Here is a 15,857-nt window from a genome sequence, read left to right as displayed (position 1 = left end):
TCGGCACCGGCCGCGTGGCGCCGGACTGGCCGAGTCACATCTTACACTGCCGCTGAGCGCTGACTCCTGAAGCAGACTCGAACAGACTCGAATGTCCCGATCAATTTGATACATTCGCAGATATGATTAATCTACAAGAAGAGGGTTACGATGTGCTACTAGTACAGCCTATCGATAGTAATGCGTGCTAGCTAGTTGAAACAGATCAATATTAGAGGCATCATGGCAGATCGATGCTGATACGGTGAGATTTGATGGTTTGAGATAAAAAGAAACGACGTAAGTGGAGATATGTCCAAGATAGGCCGAACAGATCCTCATCAGGATCAGTGGGAGTCTGACAGACGAAATATCTGCCTCGTTGCCTTCGATCAAGCGACACGTGCTGGAAATGCGCTCGGTTGTGGAGATAGGTGTTGATAATTACCGCAGGGCAGCTCCATCCCCCAACCCTTTCCCCCGTTCAAAAATCGACACTGCAGAATGTTCTCAAACGTAGGTCTCGCACTCACTTCCACTTGCAAGCAAGCTCTGACGAGAGCTGCAGCATCTCCTGCTGCTCCACCACCATCCTCCTCTTCTCCATCTTTCTCCTTATCATCACCGCAACGCTCATCCAGTGCAATAGATGCGTTCGCAAACGGCGAGGTCAATCCCTCTTGGGCCTCAGCTGCCGTGACGAAAGGGCATTCTCCTACGAGAAGGACGTATGCCACAACACCGAACGCCCATACGTCTTGCTCCTTCCCGTGATATCGCTCCCCACGTAAAATTTCAGGGCCCGCATAGTCCAATCTTGATTGGGTAAGCAACTGCATCGACAAGTAGAAGCCGTGAGCATGGAGAAAACTTACGTCCCACTGAATGTATCCCATCCGTTCTTCTTCACAAGTCCCGAACTTCCGAAGTCTATTAGAACGCATTTGCCATTCGGTCCGAGGACAACGTTCTCATCTTTTACATCTCGATGAACTGATGATAAATCAGTATATCACCAAGAGATTCTGGAGACGAACTGCTAACCTATCCCATGAGAGTGCAAGAAACATAGGGCATCTGCAAGCTGTCCAAGATAGCTGCGAATATCAAACGGTGAAAGTCCCTGAGGGTAAGTCTCGACGAGATCAAATAGATCTGTTGGAGGAGGCTCATTGGACGTCTTTTCAGGCGTGGAAGACGGTAGGACAAGATAGTAATAATGGTTGTCTTCGAAGAAATCCACCAGAGGGCAGATATTTGGATGTCCCTTGATCTCTTTTCCTTCTTGCCACCTTTCATCGTCGTCCATGTGGACACAATCGGGCTGAAAACGTGTCGGGTCTCCGTCGGTTCTAGCGGGAGGCCGTCGCCGTGATGGATCCCATGGCCGTACTGCGGGTAAGGTGTACGACGTTGATGATATAACAGACATGACAAAGATTTCTATTGGTATTGTGCCAAACCGTGGATGTCGTTTCCAACAGTCAGCAAGGATGCGAGACTTGATTATTTGTTTCAAGACCAATGGTGGCTTATCCCATTGTCAGACCGCAAGGATCAAAGCGAAAGTCTAGTAGATAAAACCTCACCCCAAGGGATCCATCTGTTTTGTATTCGCGTGCTCTTTTGACGAGGCCGTACGCGCCTCGGCCGATCTCACCTTCGATAAAAAAGTCTGATATGGCCTTGCCATCAGGTAATGAGGAGGCTTCACGAGCGGGGGTCGGAGGACAGGTAATCGCAACGGAAGACAATATACTTCCAGTGCTTCCTGACCGATGTAGAATCTTTGGCATTGTAGGAGGCGGTGAAGGCGGTTCTATTGGGGCTATCATAACGCGACCTGCGATGAGGGACACCCGCTGCTGCGAAGACCTCCTGCGAGCCCGTGACAAGGTAGGGGAACGGGAAAGTGGGGGACGATGTGCTTCAGATACATTTGGCTCGAAGTGGGGTTGTCGAATGCAATGACAAGCGCGATAGCGAACGAGACGGAGAGTCAGATATCGGAGAGTCCGTTAGGTTGGGAGTAGATGGAGATGGAGATAACATCAATGGTTCACAGTTTGGGGAGGGTATTTGAGTTTCTGAAAGCAAACGAACAGATACTGGAGAAACCAGTAGAGGCGGTCGTGTGGGCATTGCGGACTTAGAGTCTTCGAGCTTTGGAACATCCTGTGGCGGCTTTTTCTCCAATGGACATTGAGGTTGCGATATGACTTCGACTTCCTTATCATCTTTCGCAGACCAATCAAAGCCGCGACCTATCGATGTGACTCCCCAGCTACTTCCGACACTTGTCGACCTGTATAGCAAAGGAGGAGCTGTGGATAGCCAATGATCATCTTCGTCGAAGGCAAAATCGATGGGAGTTGCGGCAAGCATGAAATTATGCACCGATGATCCCTTGCAAGACACAAGGATGTGCAAGGATGAGAAACAAAGTGAGCGCCGGAATCACTTGATCGAGTCCTTTAATATGGCATGGCGGACTAGTTGTCATCCGCCACTAAGATATTAGACCGGCATTGTTCTCACGCTTCTCCGGCCCAGTTACGATCCAAGCTACCCCACACACTTACGTCTATTATTGTACTAGTACATTTATTGACCAAAGTTCATAAACAGGTACTTGACGCGAATGCGAAGCTATTAGGACGGATCTCAATACAGCATCCAAACATGAAATGACAATCTGCCAATGATCATACGTGGTGAGTCTGTGACTACTCGTGCACTCACACCATGATGACCTTTGCCAGTGACTCCAGTAGCTGGGACCCGTTGCGGTTGTAAAACATCTTGAAGATCAATGCAAGCGGTAAATTCTAGCTGATGTCCTGCATTGTGATGCACAGGATACGTCCTAGCACCGGATGCAGCACTGCTGCGGTCTCAGGGCCGCTTTCAACTCTACCCTAGGGCCTGTCCGCGCATAACCTGCTTCGTTTTGTGATTTAAATAAACTTTCCAATCTTGTTCAAAGGCGTATTAATGGTTCTTGCATTGCATAGCATAGACGCCCGTCGGACTCGGTGTGCCACCGACTGGTCTGAAATTTTGGGGTTTCATCTGCGGTGCAGCGGTGCCGCTGATGGGAGGTGCGCGTTATTAAATACGTGAGAAGAGCATAGCTATCTATACTAAAGACACAAGAGAAGATCCGACCTCTCACACACAGCGGCATCCGGTGCAAGCAACGTTCTTCATATGACATGCCCGTGCGTACATCCACATAAAACTGACACCGTAGCCTAGAAAGATCACATTCCTTCTATTTGCTCTGGCCGAGAGGGATGAGGAATGTAGTCTCCCTAGGTAGCCGTGGCGGAACTATGATGATCGTTCCTTTTCTATATTACGCGGAGACTGGTGTAATCTGAAATAGTTGGTATAAACTGAGAGAGAGAATGCAGGAAGAGGCAAGCAGTGCCATGTGGCCCAGAGTGAGTACCCGGGAAGTTTAGCATAGCCACCAAATTGTTTGGTTCTATTTGGAGCCCCCACTTCGCTGAGCAGAAACTAGTGGACAAGGAAGCCGTCGTTCCCAAAATCCAAAACTCGTCGGTGAGTCTCTTTATGCTAGTGTCGAATAAGTCTACAGCACAGTCCGATGTCGATAATATTCGATTTTGGAGAGTTTGAGCCCAAAGAAGTCAATGGATGGATGGATTCATACTCGGATGTGTTGATGATGTGGTCACCCTGGAATCCAGCATCTCCGCTGAAAGTCGACCACTAACCATTCCTTTCAGACCGCCATGGCCATCAAGATCCCCATCGTCAAGAAGCGCACCAAGCATTTCAAGTGTGTACAAAGCAGCAGCACTCCATAAACCAGGACTCATTTTCTCCAACACAGGCGCCACCAGTCCGACCGTTACCACAGCGTCAAGGAAGCATGGCGGAAACCCAAGGGTATTGACAACAGAGTGAGGCGTCGGTTCAAGGGTCAGCTCCCCATGCCCAAAATTGGTTACGGGAGCAACAAGAAGGTAGAGATGCTCCTCCGCTGCTAGATGCACATGCTTACACTCTGTACAAGACTCGTCACCTTCTCCCCAATGGCCTTAAGAAGTTCCTCATCAACAATGTCAAGGAAATTGACCTCCTTCTGATGCACAACAAAAGCTACGCGGCAGAGATCGCACACAACGTCAGCAGCCGCAACCGCAGTATCATTCTTGAGCGGTAAGTCTTGATTACTTCTGGGTCTTGTGCTCTTTAATGTACTGATGCGTCTTTTAGAGCAAAGGCTCTCGGAGTGAAGGTGACCAACTCTGCAGCACGGCTGCGGTCAGAAGAGTGATTTGTTGTTGTCGTTTCTTATTCACGCCATTCCCATGTATTCATTCCATATGCTGGAGATAATCTCGACATGCAAGCATGCTTCAGGCTGAATGATCATGTATCGTCAATCTGTGTAAGATCGGTCACATGTGCATGAGGATATTGTGCTATTCCTGTCTAGCTGCTCATAACCTGAGATTGCCTAATGAGGTACATAATCACATCGCTCATTGATCAAAGGAGCTATCACCTTCACCTGAACCACCCAGCATGTCTTTCAAATCTAGGCATGAAAACGTTCGTTGCATACGCTCGTAGCTAATCAGTACGTCCAACAGACCAGCTGTATTTGCTACCAAGTTGTGGTATTCAGCAGATGGTTCGTTGCTCCGCCAGATCACCTACTTAAGCACTGGATATCTTCTCTCAAACAACAGGGGACACTCTCGATACGGAGCTCTCGAATTGGCTGGCTGGCGTTAAGCCTACTGACGAGGACGACTTTGCGCCGCCCATCGCAAGCTGTAAAGCGATCATCGCTCCGTATGTTCTCGTTCCTGTCTCTTCTTTGTTCCTGAGTTAGAGCTACTAGCCACGCTGGTTACTCCTACTCCGGCCCTGCAGCTGCTTGGGCGTACAAGAGCATATCCACTGCTGGAATGTGAGTGCCTCACTCCCAAATAATAAACACCCTTGATGAGATACACTATCATGCAGTTCCCGAGTATTCATCCTAGGCCCATCACACGCATTCTATCTCGGTGGATGCGCACTCTCGAAATGTGAGACGTACGAGACCCCACTGGGAAACCTCACACTAGACAGGGAAGGTACAGCTCATACTAACAGCTAGCCACCCAAATCTAACCCTACACCCAAGTCATCGAAGAACTCTACAAGACCAAACGATTTGAATACCTTCAACCACGCAGGGATCAAGGTGAGCACAGTATCGAGATGCACCTGCCCTACGTATACAAAGTGTTCGAGGAGTAAGTTGTACCTTATCTCTCCCTCCCCTCATCCGTTTCGAGCCTGGTTTGCAGGTCCATCGATAATATCAAGATCGTGCCGGTCATGGTCGGTGCTATCGATCAGGAGCAGGAAGAAGAGTATGGGAAGATCTTAGCGCCGTACCTTGAAAGGGACGATACACTCTTTGTGATCTCTTCTGATTTTTGTCATTGGTGCGTTTGTTTTGGTGGTGTTGGTGCATTGACATTGAATAGTGTTTGATGTGCGGTGCGATACATAGGGGGCACTCGCATTATGGATACACATTCTATTATCCCGAGACGATTCCTAGCGATGTCCCAGGTGTTCATCTACGCCGTAGCGGTCCGCGCCCCGCACCCTCGCGACCCATCCACGCGTCCATTTCCGATCTGGACCACGAAGCGATGGATATTCTCGCCCAACAGCCTGCGTCTACTGCACATACCAATTTTGTAGCGTACCTGGAACGCACGCACAATACGATTTGCGGACGACATCCCATCGGGGTGCTGATGGGCGCGCTCAGTGCGCTGGAAGAGAAAGGCAAGCAGGCGAGAATGAAATGGGTGCGATATGAGCAGAGCAATCGGTGTGTGTCGTTTGATGATTGGAGCGTGAGTTATGCGAGTGCGTTTGTTACTTTTTTATAGAGGGGGCATGCATAATGCGATCGGCGGCGATGCCAGTGTATAACAACAATATATTTGACTACAGATCATAATATGCACGGGTGTGGAGCGCTGGGCCCAGACTACTGACCCATAGTCTACCTGAGGACAGGAAAACACAGTTAGACACTATGCGCTACGAGTCGCTCTTAGCCCTGAGGAAGTTCTCCCAGACGGCCATAACGCGTCTGCGAGACTAGAATGGGGCGTGAGGTGAGTGAATGAGTGGGCGGTTTCATAGCTCATCGGTTGATTTCGGGTGGAAATTGATTAAGTGCGGTGGGAGCTGATTTTTTCATTGGACGCACGGTGACATGTGTGGGATCACATCAAACGTTTGCATCATGGCAAAATAATATTGCATGAACCTCGAAAAAGACAGACTGAGAGAGGAAAAAATACCAAAAAAAAGACAAAACGAATCAGAGAAAGTGATATGTATACGAGCGGGTGTAATCAGCATCGGTGTCAGTTTCAGTCAGTACACATTAAATCAAGTCGTCAATCGAGCTATTCTGCAACCTTGGGGGCGCCTATTATACGCGTACAACTCCCCTATGAGAGTGAGGGGAATGCGGTCTCGTCGTCCACGTTAATGGCAGATGCACCTGGAGCGGAATGACCGTTCGCGCCACCACGTCCGCGTCCCCCACGACCACGACCTCTCTCGCCACGGCTCCGCTCTCCACCACCCCTGTCTCCACCACGACCACCACGACCAGGACGGCTTGGGCGTTCGAAGCGAGCTTCGATCTCAATGAAAACTTTTTCATCTTTCTTGGTGCGAGCCTTTGGAGCAGATTTAACCTGGTGGAGATTTGTGAGATACGATCAACAGGTATAAGCAGAGAAGTACCTTTGCAGCGAAATACTCAGAATCGTCCTTCTGCAAGGGTGCAGCACCCTGGAAGACATCATCATCTGCACCGTCATTGGGCTTTCTGACGTCCAACTTTGGGACGAGTGCATTTTCCTTCTCGCGCTGTTGTGCAAGGTATTGGTCGAGAGTGAGAGTGTTATCCTCTTCTTCCTCTCTGTCACCGCGCCTTTCACGCCTTTCACCTGATTGAGGCTTTTCGGCACCTTCTGCTGCCGAGGGAGCAGCCCAGTCATCTGCAGGAGGAGCATCTGCGGGAGCAGCCCAGTCATTTGGAGAGGGGTCAGCTGCTGGGGCAGCCCAGTCATTTAGACCACCAGCAGCGTTCTCTGCCAAAGCGTCGTTGGTAGCGGCTTCCTCTGTTTTGCGTTCTGCTTCTCCATCATCGCCACCCCAAGAGTTGTGGACCTTTTTTTCAGAGTCGCTAGGTGAGAGGATAAGGGTGGGTGAAGAATGAGCATGAGGGGGGACTTACGTTTTACCAGTTTGACTGTGCCTGTCAAATGGCCGACCACGTCCGCCACGGTCACCACCACGACCACGGCCTCTTCCACGGCCTTCTTTGCGCTCGCCATCGACTTTTATTTATTAGATATGTATTTGAAAGAAAGAGAGTACTCACATCGCCTTGGTTTTGGCTCTGGAGCTGGCTGATCATCAGTTGGAGGGGCAGCAGGGGGTGCAGCGCCTCCACGCTGGTAGTATCTACCCCCACGAGAGGCAGGGCCTCCGCGTCCACGAGTACGAGTTTGTTGTGATTGTGGAGCTGGCGCTGGTGTCGCAGGCTCAGCTGAAGGGGGAGGAGGAGTGGATGGCCTGTCCTCTGTTAGTATAAGAAAGTAAGTGACTGAATGAAATGATAAAATCAAAACCTGCCGTCCAAGAGTGCAAAAGGGTTTCTTGTGGCCACCGACATGGCCGGTTTTTTAAGGATCAGTCAGAGTGAGGGATGAGATTAGAGTGCTAGTTGTGATGACCCCGTAAACACGAACTGGGGTCCTTTCAAGCCACTGTACAGTTTATGACACGTGCTACGTATAAAAACCAGTCTGCTTCGAATTCAAAGGGTTACGCTTAAAACAAAACAGGTTAGTTTCGTGCAGTCGGAAGACGAACGTCCTTCTAACTAAAATTTTATAGCCTTCAAAAGCATCTCGACGAGTTTTACCCGCCTTTTTTTTGGATGGTTGTAGAACTATGACCTTGAGACCGTCATAAATGGGCTGAAGAGAGATTTTCGATGGGACTTGGGTGCGGTACGTTCGTAGTGGAGACTATTCATGGTCACCGTTTGGGCGAAATTCGCAATGTCTCGTTGTACAAGCTTTGATGTCCGTACAAGCTTGTTTTTGATGCAATTAAACTCTCGTAAACAAGCACGTTAAAGAGTCTCACGTTCTCTCTCTTTCTTCAATGTCATGGCTGCAAGACGAATGGACATTTCATCGCTACTCTGCGACGACAACGACAACAATGACAACGACGACGAGCAACAGTCGTCGTCCTCACCATTAATCTATCAGCCTGTTATTCTAGCTCCACATCTTCGTGGTAAACACGCACGACAGGCCCCAACTCATAATTACATACCAGAATTAACTTCACCCAACATGCCACCAAGAACTATCGATGCCCTACTGCACCATCCTTCACCACGTCCAGATTCTTCTCATTCTCATTCTTCGGTAAACGCTCTCCTAAATCCAGTTCGTTCGCCTTTCGTCAGTATTCCTCTTTTATCACACCCTTTATCTCTCAATCCTACACAGTCAATGTCACATCCTCGAACAGGTCTTGACGCTCTCGTTCATGCGGCATCAGAAGAACGAAGGCGCATAAGCGCAGGTTCATCAACAAGTGAATCTAGTACAAGTCCAGTCAGCTTACCCCCTCCCCGCCCTTATCCATTATACATCACAGACGACTCACCTCGTCCGCACAAGAGAATAAGAGAATCTCGCTCTCCAACTCCACCACAACGCTCAGCCCCAAACCCGAGTCCAACAACAAGCGCTCTCGGCTCAAGTCTCACAGGCCCCGGAATCCCTCATTTATCTTCTCCCTCCAATATACCCTTGTCAGGCCCAGGCATAACACCTCCACACTATCACCCGCCTCTACATCGTTCCCCCACAATAGCACGCCATTCTCCTATCGTTCCTACCCGAATGTCACCCATCGTATACGCCGCAATGCGCTCTGACGTCCCTCGCCTCGGCAGGGCGGTATGGGATGAAGAGGAAGTTGATGACATCAGACGGCGTGAAGAACCCCTCAGGCAGGAACGCCAGCACGATAGAGATGACTACGAGCTGCGGCACAGACAAGAATCCGACCCCCACCAGCTAGACTTCCGCCAACTGGAGATCCGTCAACGTCAGGAACTTGAGCTCCGTCAGCGCCATGCAAACGAAATCATTCTCAGACAGCGTGAAGAGATCCCTCGGCAACAAGAGCTCGAGCGCTGGCAGGGTGAGAGTGTCCTCCGCGCACAGGAAGACTCTGCATGGAAAGTAGAAGACATGCGCGGGCGGAGAGACACATTGCATCAATCCCCCCGGGAAGACTCCCAACGTCGTGACAGATCCTCACATCGCCAGCCATCTCTACATCGCCCAAAACGTGATACTTCTCTCCATCCCGTGCGCGATCCCCTCCTCCACCCAAATGATATGGACCCTCGATATCGTGAACAGCTGATGAGACAGCTCGATCAGGAGCTTCAGAGGAGGCAGGAGATAGAGCGGGAATTGCAACGTCAAGAGCGTGAGCGTCGGCAGGGCGAGGAACTTCTTCGACAGCAAGAAGAGGCCGCTGCTCGGCAGGTAGAGGAGCTAAGAATGCGTCAGGAACAACGCCGGCGGGAGGAAATGGCTCTGAGGCAGAGGGAGGCAGAGACGAGGAGGCGCGAAGAAGAAGAGGTCCAAATGAAGGCCAAGGCTGAGAACGAACGCATTCGTGCAGAAGCCGAGCAGCGTCAGCGTGAAGAACTCACTCGAAAGCGGCAAGAGGAGGAAATCGAGAAGCGACGCCGCCAAGAAGAGCTCGAGAAACGGAGGGCGGAAGAGGAGCTCGAGCGGAGACGACAGGAAGAAGAAGTCGAGCGGAGACGACAGGAAGAAGAAGTCGAGCGGAAACGACAGGAAGAGGAGATTGAGCGCAGACGTCAAGAAGGGGAGGCTGAACGCCGACGCAAGGAGGAAGATGCCCAGCGACGACGTGTCGCAGAGGCTGAGCGTCAACGTGTCGCAGAGGCTGAGCGCCAACGTATAGAGGCTGAGCTACGCCAACGTGCAGAGGCTGAACGAGCAGAAGCCGTGCGTGCTGAGCTTGAGCATCGTCAACGCATTGAGCGTGAACAGCGCCGCCGGGACGAGGAACATAAACGCCAAGAAGAGCTCGAGCGGATGCAGCGCGAGGTGATGTTGCATCGGCAACGAGAGGAGGCTTTGCTCAGGCAGAGAGAAGAAGCACGCAAGATCCGGGAGGAGGAAGATCGTGCGCGCAGGCTGCGTGAACAAGCTGAGAGGAAAGAACGGGAAGACTTTGAGCGCAAGCGTCTTGAGGATCTCGAACTACAGGTTCGGCGAGAAGAGGCAGAACGCAGGCAGAAAGAGGAGACCGAACGCAGACAGAAGGAGGAAACCGAACGCCAGCGTGCAGAGCTCGAACGCAGAAAATTGGAGGAACTTGAACGCCAGCAGCGAGAATCAGCCGAGCAATTGCGATTAGCTGAAGAGATTCAACGCAAGGAACGGGAAGCCCTCGAACGTGAGCAGCGGGAGGAGCTTGACCGCCAACGATTGGTGGAAGAACAGCGTCAACGAGAGGAGCAGCAACGAGAGGAACAGGAACAACGCCAACGAGAGGAACTCCAGTGGAAACAACGTTCAGAAGCCCTGCGACGACAGCAAGAAGAACTTTCACTTCAACAGCAGCAGGAACTCGAGCGCCGACAGCAGCTTGAGCAGATGCATTTGGACGAAGTCCAGCAGGACGAAGATGTTGATACCAGTCCAGACGCTGTGGAAGGCGAGGACGAGCAGCCACAGCCATTTATACCTACCTCCACATCCGGCTCCCCGACCATCCAACCTTCGCCCGATGATACCGCGGAACGTAACTTGCCTCCAATGTATCGTGGTAAGACAAAGGTACATTCTCCAACGCTCTCGCTCTCCCAACCAAGTAAGGTGGAGGAGCAAGAGACGCGCCTTCCTTCTCCCGTCCACGCCACTGCACCCTCCGCGACGGAAGGCCCGCAATCCCCTTTATATTTATCTTCCACTCGTGTGTCCCCTACTCGTCCCTTCCACTCTCCCATACACAAACCCGACCCCTCTTCTATGGATGTAGACGAGGAACTCCTGAGTCTCATCGAGGATCGCCCATCATTAAATCACAAAGCTGCGCGTCTAAAACCCAAGCCGTCGCCTTCTCCACAACGCCCATCTCCTCCAGATGATGAGCTCATGCCTCCTCCCCCTGCGGCGCCTATCAAAAAGAAGGCAGAGCCAGCAAAGGCCGGGAAGAAGAAAGGGATGGCTGCTCCCAAGGTGATATTTCATTTTATTTTGTAGTTTTCAGATGACCCATTTTCGTATCATAGCCTCCTCCGAAACCCAAGCCTCCACCAAAAGCGCGCGCAAAACCTCCTCCAAAGACCAAAGCCAAGGAACCCACGCCGAAAGATGTTCTCAAGAACAGTCTCTTTGCAAAGCATGTTGCTGCCTCACGGTCACGATCTGCGTCTGTCATGCCTGTCGACACAAAGGAGGAGCTGGAAGACGAGGACAGCGAGAGAGAGGACGATAAGCTGTACTGCGTGTGCAAAACACGATATGACGAAGATCGAGTCATGATTGCATGTGATCGGTGAGTGTTCCCTCTTTTCAAGAGCAGAGCTAATGTATTTGTGGTGTAGCTGTGACGAATGGTATCATACACAGTGCGTCAACATGCCCGATCTTGAGGTCGATCTTGTGGATCAATTCATCTGCCCGGTGTGCATCCAAAGTGAGTCATCACTATCACGCAGAGATTCAACTTGTTTAGTTGTTTTGGATGCGTTTGCAGCTAACCCCCACTTGCACCTTCAAACGACGTATAAGCGCCGCTGCTTTTTCGGGTTGAAGCATACAGACCCATCATCGTCGACTGCGTGCCACAAGCCCTCTCGAGGTGCATTTTCGAAGTATTGCTCCGACGAATGCGGCATCAAGTACATGCAGATGCGTATTTCGCAATGGGAGCGCAGTGGTGGCAAACGCGACAAGCTCTGGGAAAGCGTCAAGAACGCAGAAAAGCGTGAGGGCGTTGTCGTCTGTGCAGACGTGAAGATGGAGATCGACAGTAAGCTATCACCTGCGCCTATTTCTGCACAGAAGCGTAAGGCGAACCGTGAAATTGTATGCTTGAATTCACGCCTCGAGAATGTGGTGAGGGAGCGGGAGATGATGAAACGTGAGATGGATATGGTGTTGTGGAGGGAGAAGTTGGTGAAACTTGCTTCTGAGCGGGCGGAAAAGGTGGATGAGTGTGGGTGGGATCAGAGGCTTTGTTTTGGTGAGGAGGAGTGGGATGATTTTGGTGCGGAAGTGTTGGAGAGCTATGAAGAGAAGGCAAAGGAGGAAGCATCAGATGATATCATGCAGGTAGATGACGTCACGACCGGTCATGGGGAGTGGTGGTGTACGGGGAAGAAAAAGTGTGAGCGACATGCAGGGTGAGCGTTGATTTCATGAATTTTGACGTGGGGGATCTGACTGTGGGCTTAGGTGGCAGAAACTACGCGTTGCCGAGGTTGTTTTTGATAAAGAAACGAAGGAAACGATACTCTCCAATCTCACCACTCGCGAACGCGAAATAAGGAAAGGAATCGAAGATATTTTATACCCACCATCAACGAATGCCTCTCAGGCGCCGTCCAAGCCCTCACTTGCAGATCCGCCACTTAATGGCACTAGCAAACCTCGGATTAACGGGGAGACTATAGAAAAGGGGAAGAAGAAGAAATCGTAATTCAGACCACTGTATTTTTAAGACATCTTTTCTTGTTTGTTGTCAGAGTATTTGACGTCCTATCTCGCTTTTTTGCAGTTCTTGATAATGATGTTTTCGTCCTTTTTGTAGCCCTGGCATTTACCCGGTGATACCGCACACTTATGCTAGATGGACTCAATAAACCAATACGCCCATAGGCGGTATGCATGAGGAATGAATAAACAGTACTAGTACGATAGTCCATCAATAGCCATCGCCCTCGCCACCCTCCTTACAGAACCCTTTCTGCTCATATAAGACCTTGGATTTGAAATCTTCGCGTGCCTTCTTATGTGCGATATCCCTCTTATGATATGGGTCAAGAACGGAATAATCCACTTGTTGTAATGGGACATCATCCTCCTGATCGAGATCCTGCCAAGAGACATCAACAACGTAAATGCACCTGCTGGACGGCGCTCGAATACGTACAATTTCGCCAAGCAACACGACATTCTCCCCGCGTATGAGAAAGAGGCCGTGCCAGTGTTCTGCGAATGCTTTACCATGAAATATTCGCTCGACGGTGTCTTCGAGGACGAGGTTAGCTGAAAAAGCGGGCGAGTTGGAAGAGTCAGCGGACCTATCGTATGCTTAACGAGAACAAACTTACCAAATTGATCATAAGAGCGTAGTACACCGTGTAATTTTCGCCCGTCTCTGAGGACGACCAACATCTTTCCTGGGACGGGCGAAAGAGTGCATATCATAATTGGGGGGTAAAGTGATCATGGAGACTTCAGGTCGAATGGTTGCCGTGCAGTTGACTGTGTAGACGTACTGTCCACGCAATCTACCAGTGATCCCGATGTCGTGAATGGGATTAAAGAATCCATGGAAGGTGGTTAATGCTGCTCCCGAGCAGCGAATAAGTACTACGAGATGTAAGGAGAGACCAAAAGCTGTAAAAGTTTGAGATTTGTTCTTGATATCGTTAGTGAGAGTGAGGTCATATTGTTCGACGTCCTCACGGAATACAAGCTGATATGGCCGAGTCGTTAAGGCGAGTGATTTGAATACTCATCATCACTTGGGCATTGCCCGCGTAGGTTCAAATCCTGCTGTCAGCGAATTTTTTCGGTCTTCTGACATTTTGTTCGGTTCGGGTTAGACTCCGACCGCTAGTACTATGAATTATCAATGTACTCCCAGCTCTTCGGTATACCCACTAGCTATAGTAGAATATGATTGAGACGATCTACATTGCCAGACATGGTCAGTGTATCTCCTCATTATTCCATCTGGTGTTCACCAAGTCTTAGGGTTCAGATTAAACTGGATCAACACTAACTGGTGAGCGGATGATGGTCAGGCCAAACTATAATTTAACCCGCGGATACTACAGGAAGAGTCCTACAGGTCTTCCAAGAGATCCCCCCTTGGCTGCTTATGGAGAGGTATCATCGGACCGTTGACAAAGATCATCAACTCATGCATGATTCTTAGGTTCAAGCACAGGAACTTGCTGCCTACTTTCTAGCTCTTCCCGAAGAGAAGCGCCCCACCATCATATTATCTTCCCCTTACTGTGAGCATATCACTTCCTAATTCTCTCAGGGCTAAGACTACCTTAGATCGGTGTCTGCAAACGTCCAAGCCGACCTCCCAAGCTCTTGAAGTGCCCATCTATGTCGAACACGGTGGGCAAATCCAAGTAGCGATGTACGTATATCAGCTCATAGTCGGTTAGGATTGTCGGAATGGTATTCCCCTGTCGCTCCTGGCACTGGCTTGCACCCTAGGCCATCGTCCGCTACAGTCATGCAAACATACTTTTCAGAGATCGACCCTTCGTGGTCCTCGATCTGGTATCCCACACGAAGAGGCGAGGACGTCGAAGCCTTGCATGAGCGCGCCAATGGTGTATTAGATTTGCTCATTACGGAGGTAGAAAAGCGCTTTGGCGTCAAGCATAAGAACATTCTTCTAGTCAGTCATGCTGCGACTGTTATCGTGCTGTGTCGGGCCTTGCTAGCACAACCAGATCTCCCTTTGAGAGTTGGCTGCTGCTCAATCTCTGAGTTGTCTCGTAAATCGAACGCTGCAGGTGTATTGGGAGCTTGGGAAGCCAAGGATTTGGCTTCAGGGAGCCACCTGAAGGAAGGTGCATCCAGGGACTGGGGCTTGGAGGATATCCAGATTGCGAATGGCAAGGTAAGTGTATGAGCAGGTGGAAATCTGAGTGATACGCTGACGAAGCGAACCAGGTTATATCGGACCAAGGTGTTCCCGGAACGCAAGAAGAAGAAGACAATTGTGGGCCCCAGATACATCGCAGCAGTTTGTGATAATTCTCAGAGCGATATGCGGTAGTGTTTCGGAAACCTTTGACAAGTTAGACCAGGTAGAAGAATCAGTAGAGTCACGCAGTAGCATGGTTTAAACGAGTCTGGATATGTGCCATCAATATATTTTTGCGAAAGTTCCCTCCACGACCACTACCGGACGTGGTCCAGCAGTGTGATATTGCCCCCGACAAATCCCGAGCTATTGAATGACACTACGAAGATGTCGGGCTCGATGTATTGCCAAAGTACTCCCATTGACCAGGTAATGGCTTCTCTTCTAGAGGCTCCCAGCTAAAGAATAAAATCAATAAGCGCAGAAAGACATGCTAAATCTCGAAACGCACGCTTTCCATTCGAGCATATTCTCGGCCAGCTTCAGTTCATCTTTAGCAATATCCAACGACTCCTCGATTTGCCCCTCATCCAGCTGTTTCTCTACACTTCCAATGTCTCCATTTGCACCCTGTACAATGTTGAGTTTGTGTTTGGTGAGTGCCTCGACGCCCTGTCTGTAGACGGAGGTCGGCGGTATTGAAGCAAGGACGCTGAGCGTCGAATTATAAGTGTTGGAGAGTTCTGGGAGCGGATTTTGGTGGACGGCAAGACCGACGATACCAGTCGTCCTCTTAGTGACTTGTTGCAGCAATGGGCGCGTGAATCTGAACATGACGGTTGCTGTTTAGCAAGAGTGTTTGATTTACTGTCTGAATTTGGAGT

General features: G+C 50.2%; 8 protein-coding genes and 1 non-coding gene across 9 annotated transcripts; 5 read left to right on the top strand and 4 right to left on the bottom strand.

Annotated features, from left to right (window-relative positions):
• Nucleotides 1-94: 94 nt before the first annotated feature.
• Nucleotides 95-2,505, bottom strand: F5891DRAFT_1039979 (kinase-like protein). The gene is made up of 5 exons (XM_041361981.1): nt 2,083-2,505; nt 1,569-1,922; nt 1,024-1,510; nt 855-972; nt 95-795 (listed from the first exon to the last, which is right to left on the bottom strand). The coding sequence occupies exons 1-5, from the start codon at nt 2,362-2,364 to the stop codon at nt 372-374; spliced, it is 1,665 nt and encodes a 554-aa protein (XP_041224755.1). The 5' UTR covers nt 2,365-2,505; the 3' UTR covers nt 95-371.
• Nucleotides 2,506-3,740: 1,235 nt separating this feature from the next.
• F5891DRAFT_954368 (ribosomal protein L32e) lies at nt 3,741-4,288 on the top strand (the record flags this gene model as incomplete). The annotated part of the gene is made up of 4 exons (XM_041375250.1): nt 3,741-3,787; nt 3,842-3,974; nt 4,025-4,170; nt 4,228-4,288. 4 exons carry the CDS (start codon nt 3,741-3,743, stop codon nt 4,286-4,288), a joined length of 387 nt encoding a protein of 128 aa, XP_041224754.1.
• Nucleotides 4,289-4,508: 220 nt separating this feature from the next.
• F5891DRAFT_1039956 (MEMO1 family) lies at nt 4,509-5,987 on the top strand. Its single transcript, XM_041361980.1, has 8 exons — nt 4,509-4,556; nt 4,608-4,648; nt 4,707-4,812; nt 4,862-4,930; nt 4,987-5,099; nt 5,150-5,261; nt 5,316-5,456; nt 5,525-5,987. Exons 1-8 carry the CDS (start codon nt 4,540-4,542, stop codon nt 5,913-5,915), a joined length of 990 nt encoding a protein of 329 aa, XP_041224753.1. The 5' UTR covers nt 4,509-4,539; the 3' UTR covers nt 5,916-5,987.
• Nucleotides 5,988-6,248: 261 nt separating this feature from the next.
• On the bottom strand, nt 6,249-7,829 carry F5891DRAFT_1039953 (uncharacterized protein). Its single transcript, XM_041361979.1, has 5 exons — nt 7,687-7,829; nt 7,433-7,633; nt 7,286-7,388; nt 6,790-7,234; nt 6,249-6,740 (listed from the first exon to the last, which is right to left on the bottom strand). The coding sequence occupies exons 1-5, from the start codon at nt 7,724-7,726 to the stop codon at nt 6,489-6,491; spliced, it is 1,041 nt and encodes a 346-aa protein (XP_041224752.1). The 5' UTR covers nt 7,727-7,829; the 3' UTR covers nt 6,249-6,488.
• A 1,945-nt stretch (nt 7,830-9,774) lies between these two features.
• F5891DRAFT_418462 (uncharacterized protein) lies at nt 9,775-12,936 on the top strand. The gene is made up of 6 exons (XM_041371758.1): nt 9,775-9,908; nt 9,937-11,366; nt 11,420-11,685; nt 11,735-11,826; nt 11,887-12,535; nt 12,588-12,936. The coding sequence occupies exons 2-6, from the start codon at nt 10,218-10,220 to the stop codon at nt 12,829-12,831; spliced, it is 2,400 nt and encodes a 799-aa protein (XP_041224751.1). The 5' UTR covers nt 9,775-9,908; nt 9,937-10,217; the 3' UTR covers nt 12,832-12,936.
• A 120-nt stretch (nt 12,937-13,056) lies between these two features.
• F5891DRAFT_1129117 (Sm-like ribonucleoprotein) lies at nt 13,057-13,688 on the bottom strand (the record flags this gene model as incomplete). Its single annotated transcript, XM_041364361.1, has 4 exons — nt 13,057-13,227; nt 13,285-13,400; nt 13,466-13,534; nt 13,634-13,688. 4 exons carry the CDS (start codon nt 13,686-13,688, stop codon nt 13,057-13,059), a joined length of 411 nt encoding a protein of 136 aa, XP_041224750.1.
• Nucleotides 13,689-13,832: 144 nt separating this feature from the next.
• Nucleotides 13,833-13,922, top strand: F5891DRAFT_t84. The gene has a single exon. It is a non-coding gene; the product is annotated as a tRNA-Ser (tRNA).
• Nucleotides 13,923-14,036: 114 nt separating this feature from the next.
• Nucleotides 14,037-15,140, top strand: F5891DRAFT_954503 (histidine phosphatase superfamily; the record flags this gene model as incomplete). Its single annotated transcript, XM_041375263.1, has 7 exons — nt 14,037-14,067; nt 14,115-14,145; nt 14,198-14,249; nt 14,299-14,380; nt 14,427-14,492; nt 14,543-15,006; nt 15,060-15,140. 7 exons carry the CDS (start codon nt 14,037-14,039, stop codon nt 15,138-15,140), a joined length of 807 nt encoding a protein of 268 aa, XP_041224749.1.
• Nucleotides 15,141-15,352: 212 nt separating this feature from the next.
• F5891DRAFT_954111 (Ndufa5, NADH-ubiquinone oxidoreductase subunit) lies at nt 15,353-15,807 on the bottom strand (the record flags this gene model as incomplete). Its single annotated transcript, XM_041375235.1, has 2 exons — nt 15,353-15,431; nt 15,485-15,807. 2 exons carry the CDS (start codon nt 15,805-15,807, stop codon nt 15,353-15,355), a joined length of 402 nt encoding a protein of 133 aa, XP_041224748.1.
• Nucleotides 15,808-15,857: the final 50 nt, after the last annotated feature.

The sequence above is a fragment of the Suillus fuscotomentosus genome, assembly GCF_016647785.1.
Source record: "Suillus fuscotomentosus strain FC203 chromosome Unknown F5891scaffold_34, whole genome shotgun sequence".
NCBI lineage: Eukaryota > Fungi > Basidiomycota > Agaricomycetes > Boletales > Suillaceae > Suillus > Suillus fuscotomentosus.
Note: the sequence above shows the minus strand (reverse complement) of the source record. Positions and strands in the feature narration are given on the sequence as shown.

Excerpts from the sequence above, each read along its gene's own strand:
- F5891DRAFT_418462 (XM_041371758.1), top strand. The coding sequence starts at position 10,218 with ATGCAGCGCGAGGTGATGTTGCATCGGCAACGAGAGGAGGCTTTGCTC. Across the intron at positions 11,686-11,734 it reads GTCATGATTGCATGTGATCG|CTGTGACGAATGGTATCATA; the intron begins GTGAGTGTTCCC and ends TTTGTGGTGTAG. Across the intron at positions 12,536-12,587 it reads AAGTGTGAGCGACATGCAGG|GTGGCAGAAACTACGCGTTG; the intron begins GTGAGCGTTGAT and ends CTGTGGGCTTAG.
- F5891DRAFT_1039956 (XM_041361980.1), top strand. Across the intron at positions 4,649-4,706 it reads GTTGTGGTATTCAGCAGATG|GGGACACTCTCGATACGGAG; the intron begins GTTCGTTGCTCC and ends CTCAAACAACAG. Across the intron at positions 5,457-5,524 it reads TCTTCTGATTTTTGTCATTG|GGGGCACTCGCATTATGGAT; the intron begins GTGCGTTTGTTT and ends TGCGATACATAG.
- F5891DRAFT_1039953 (XM_041361979.1), bottom strand. The coding sequence starts at position 7,726 with ATGTCGGTGGCCACAAGAAACCCTTTTGCACTCTTGGACG. Across the intron at positions 7,634-7,686 it reads CCCTTTTGCACTCTTGGACG|AGGACAGGCCATCCACTCCT; the intron begins GCAGGTTTTGAT and ends TTATACTAACAG. Across the intron at positions 7,389-7,432 it reads AGAGCCAAAACCAAGGCGAT|TCGATGGCGAGCGCAAAGAA; the intron begins GTGAGTACTCTC and ends AATAAATAAAAG.
- F5891DRAFT_1039979 (XM_041361981.1), bottom strand. The coding sequence starts at position 2,364 with ATGCTTGCCGCAACTCCCATCGATTTTGCCTTCGACGAAGATGATCAT. Across the intron at positions 1,511-1,568 it reads AAACAGATGGATCCCTTGGG|CCACCATTGGTCTTGAAACA; the intron begins GTGAGGTTTTAT and ends CAATGGGATAAG. Across the intron at positions 973-1,023 it reads CTTGCACTCTCATGGGATAG|TTCATCGAGATGTAAAAGAT; the intron begins GTTAGCAGTTCG and ends ATTTATCATCAG.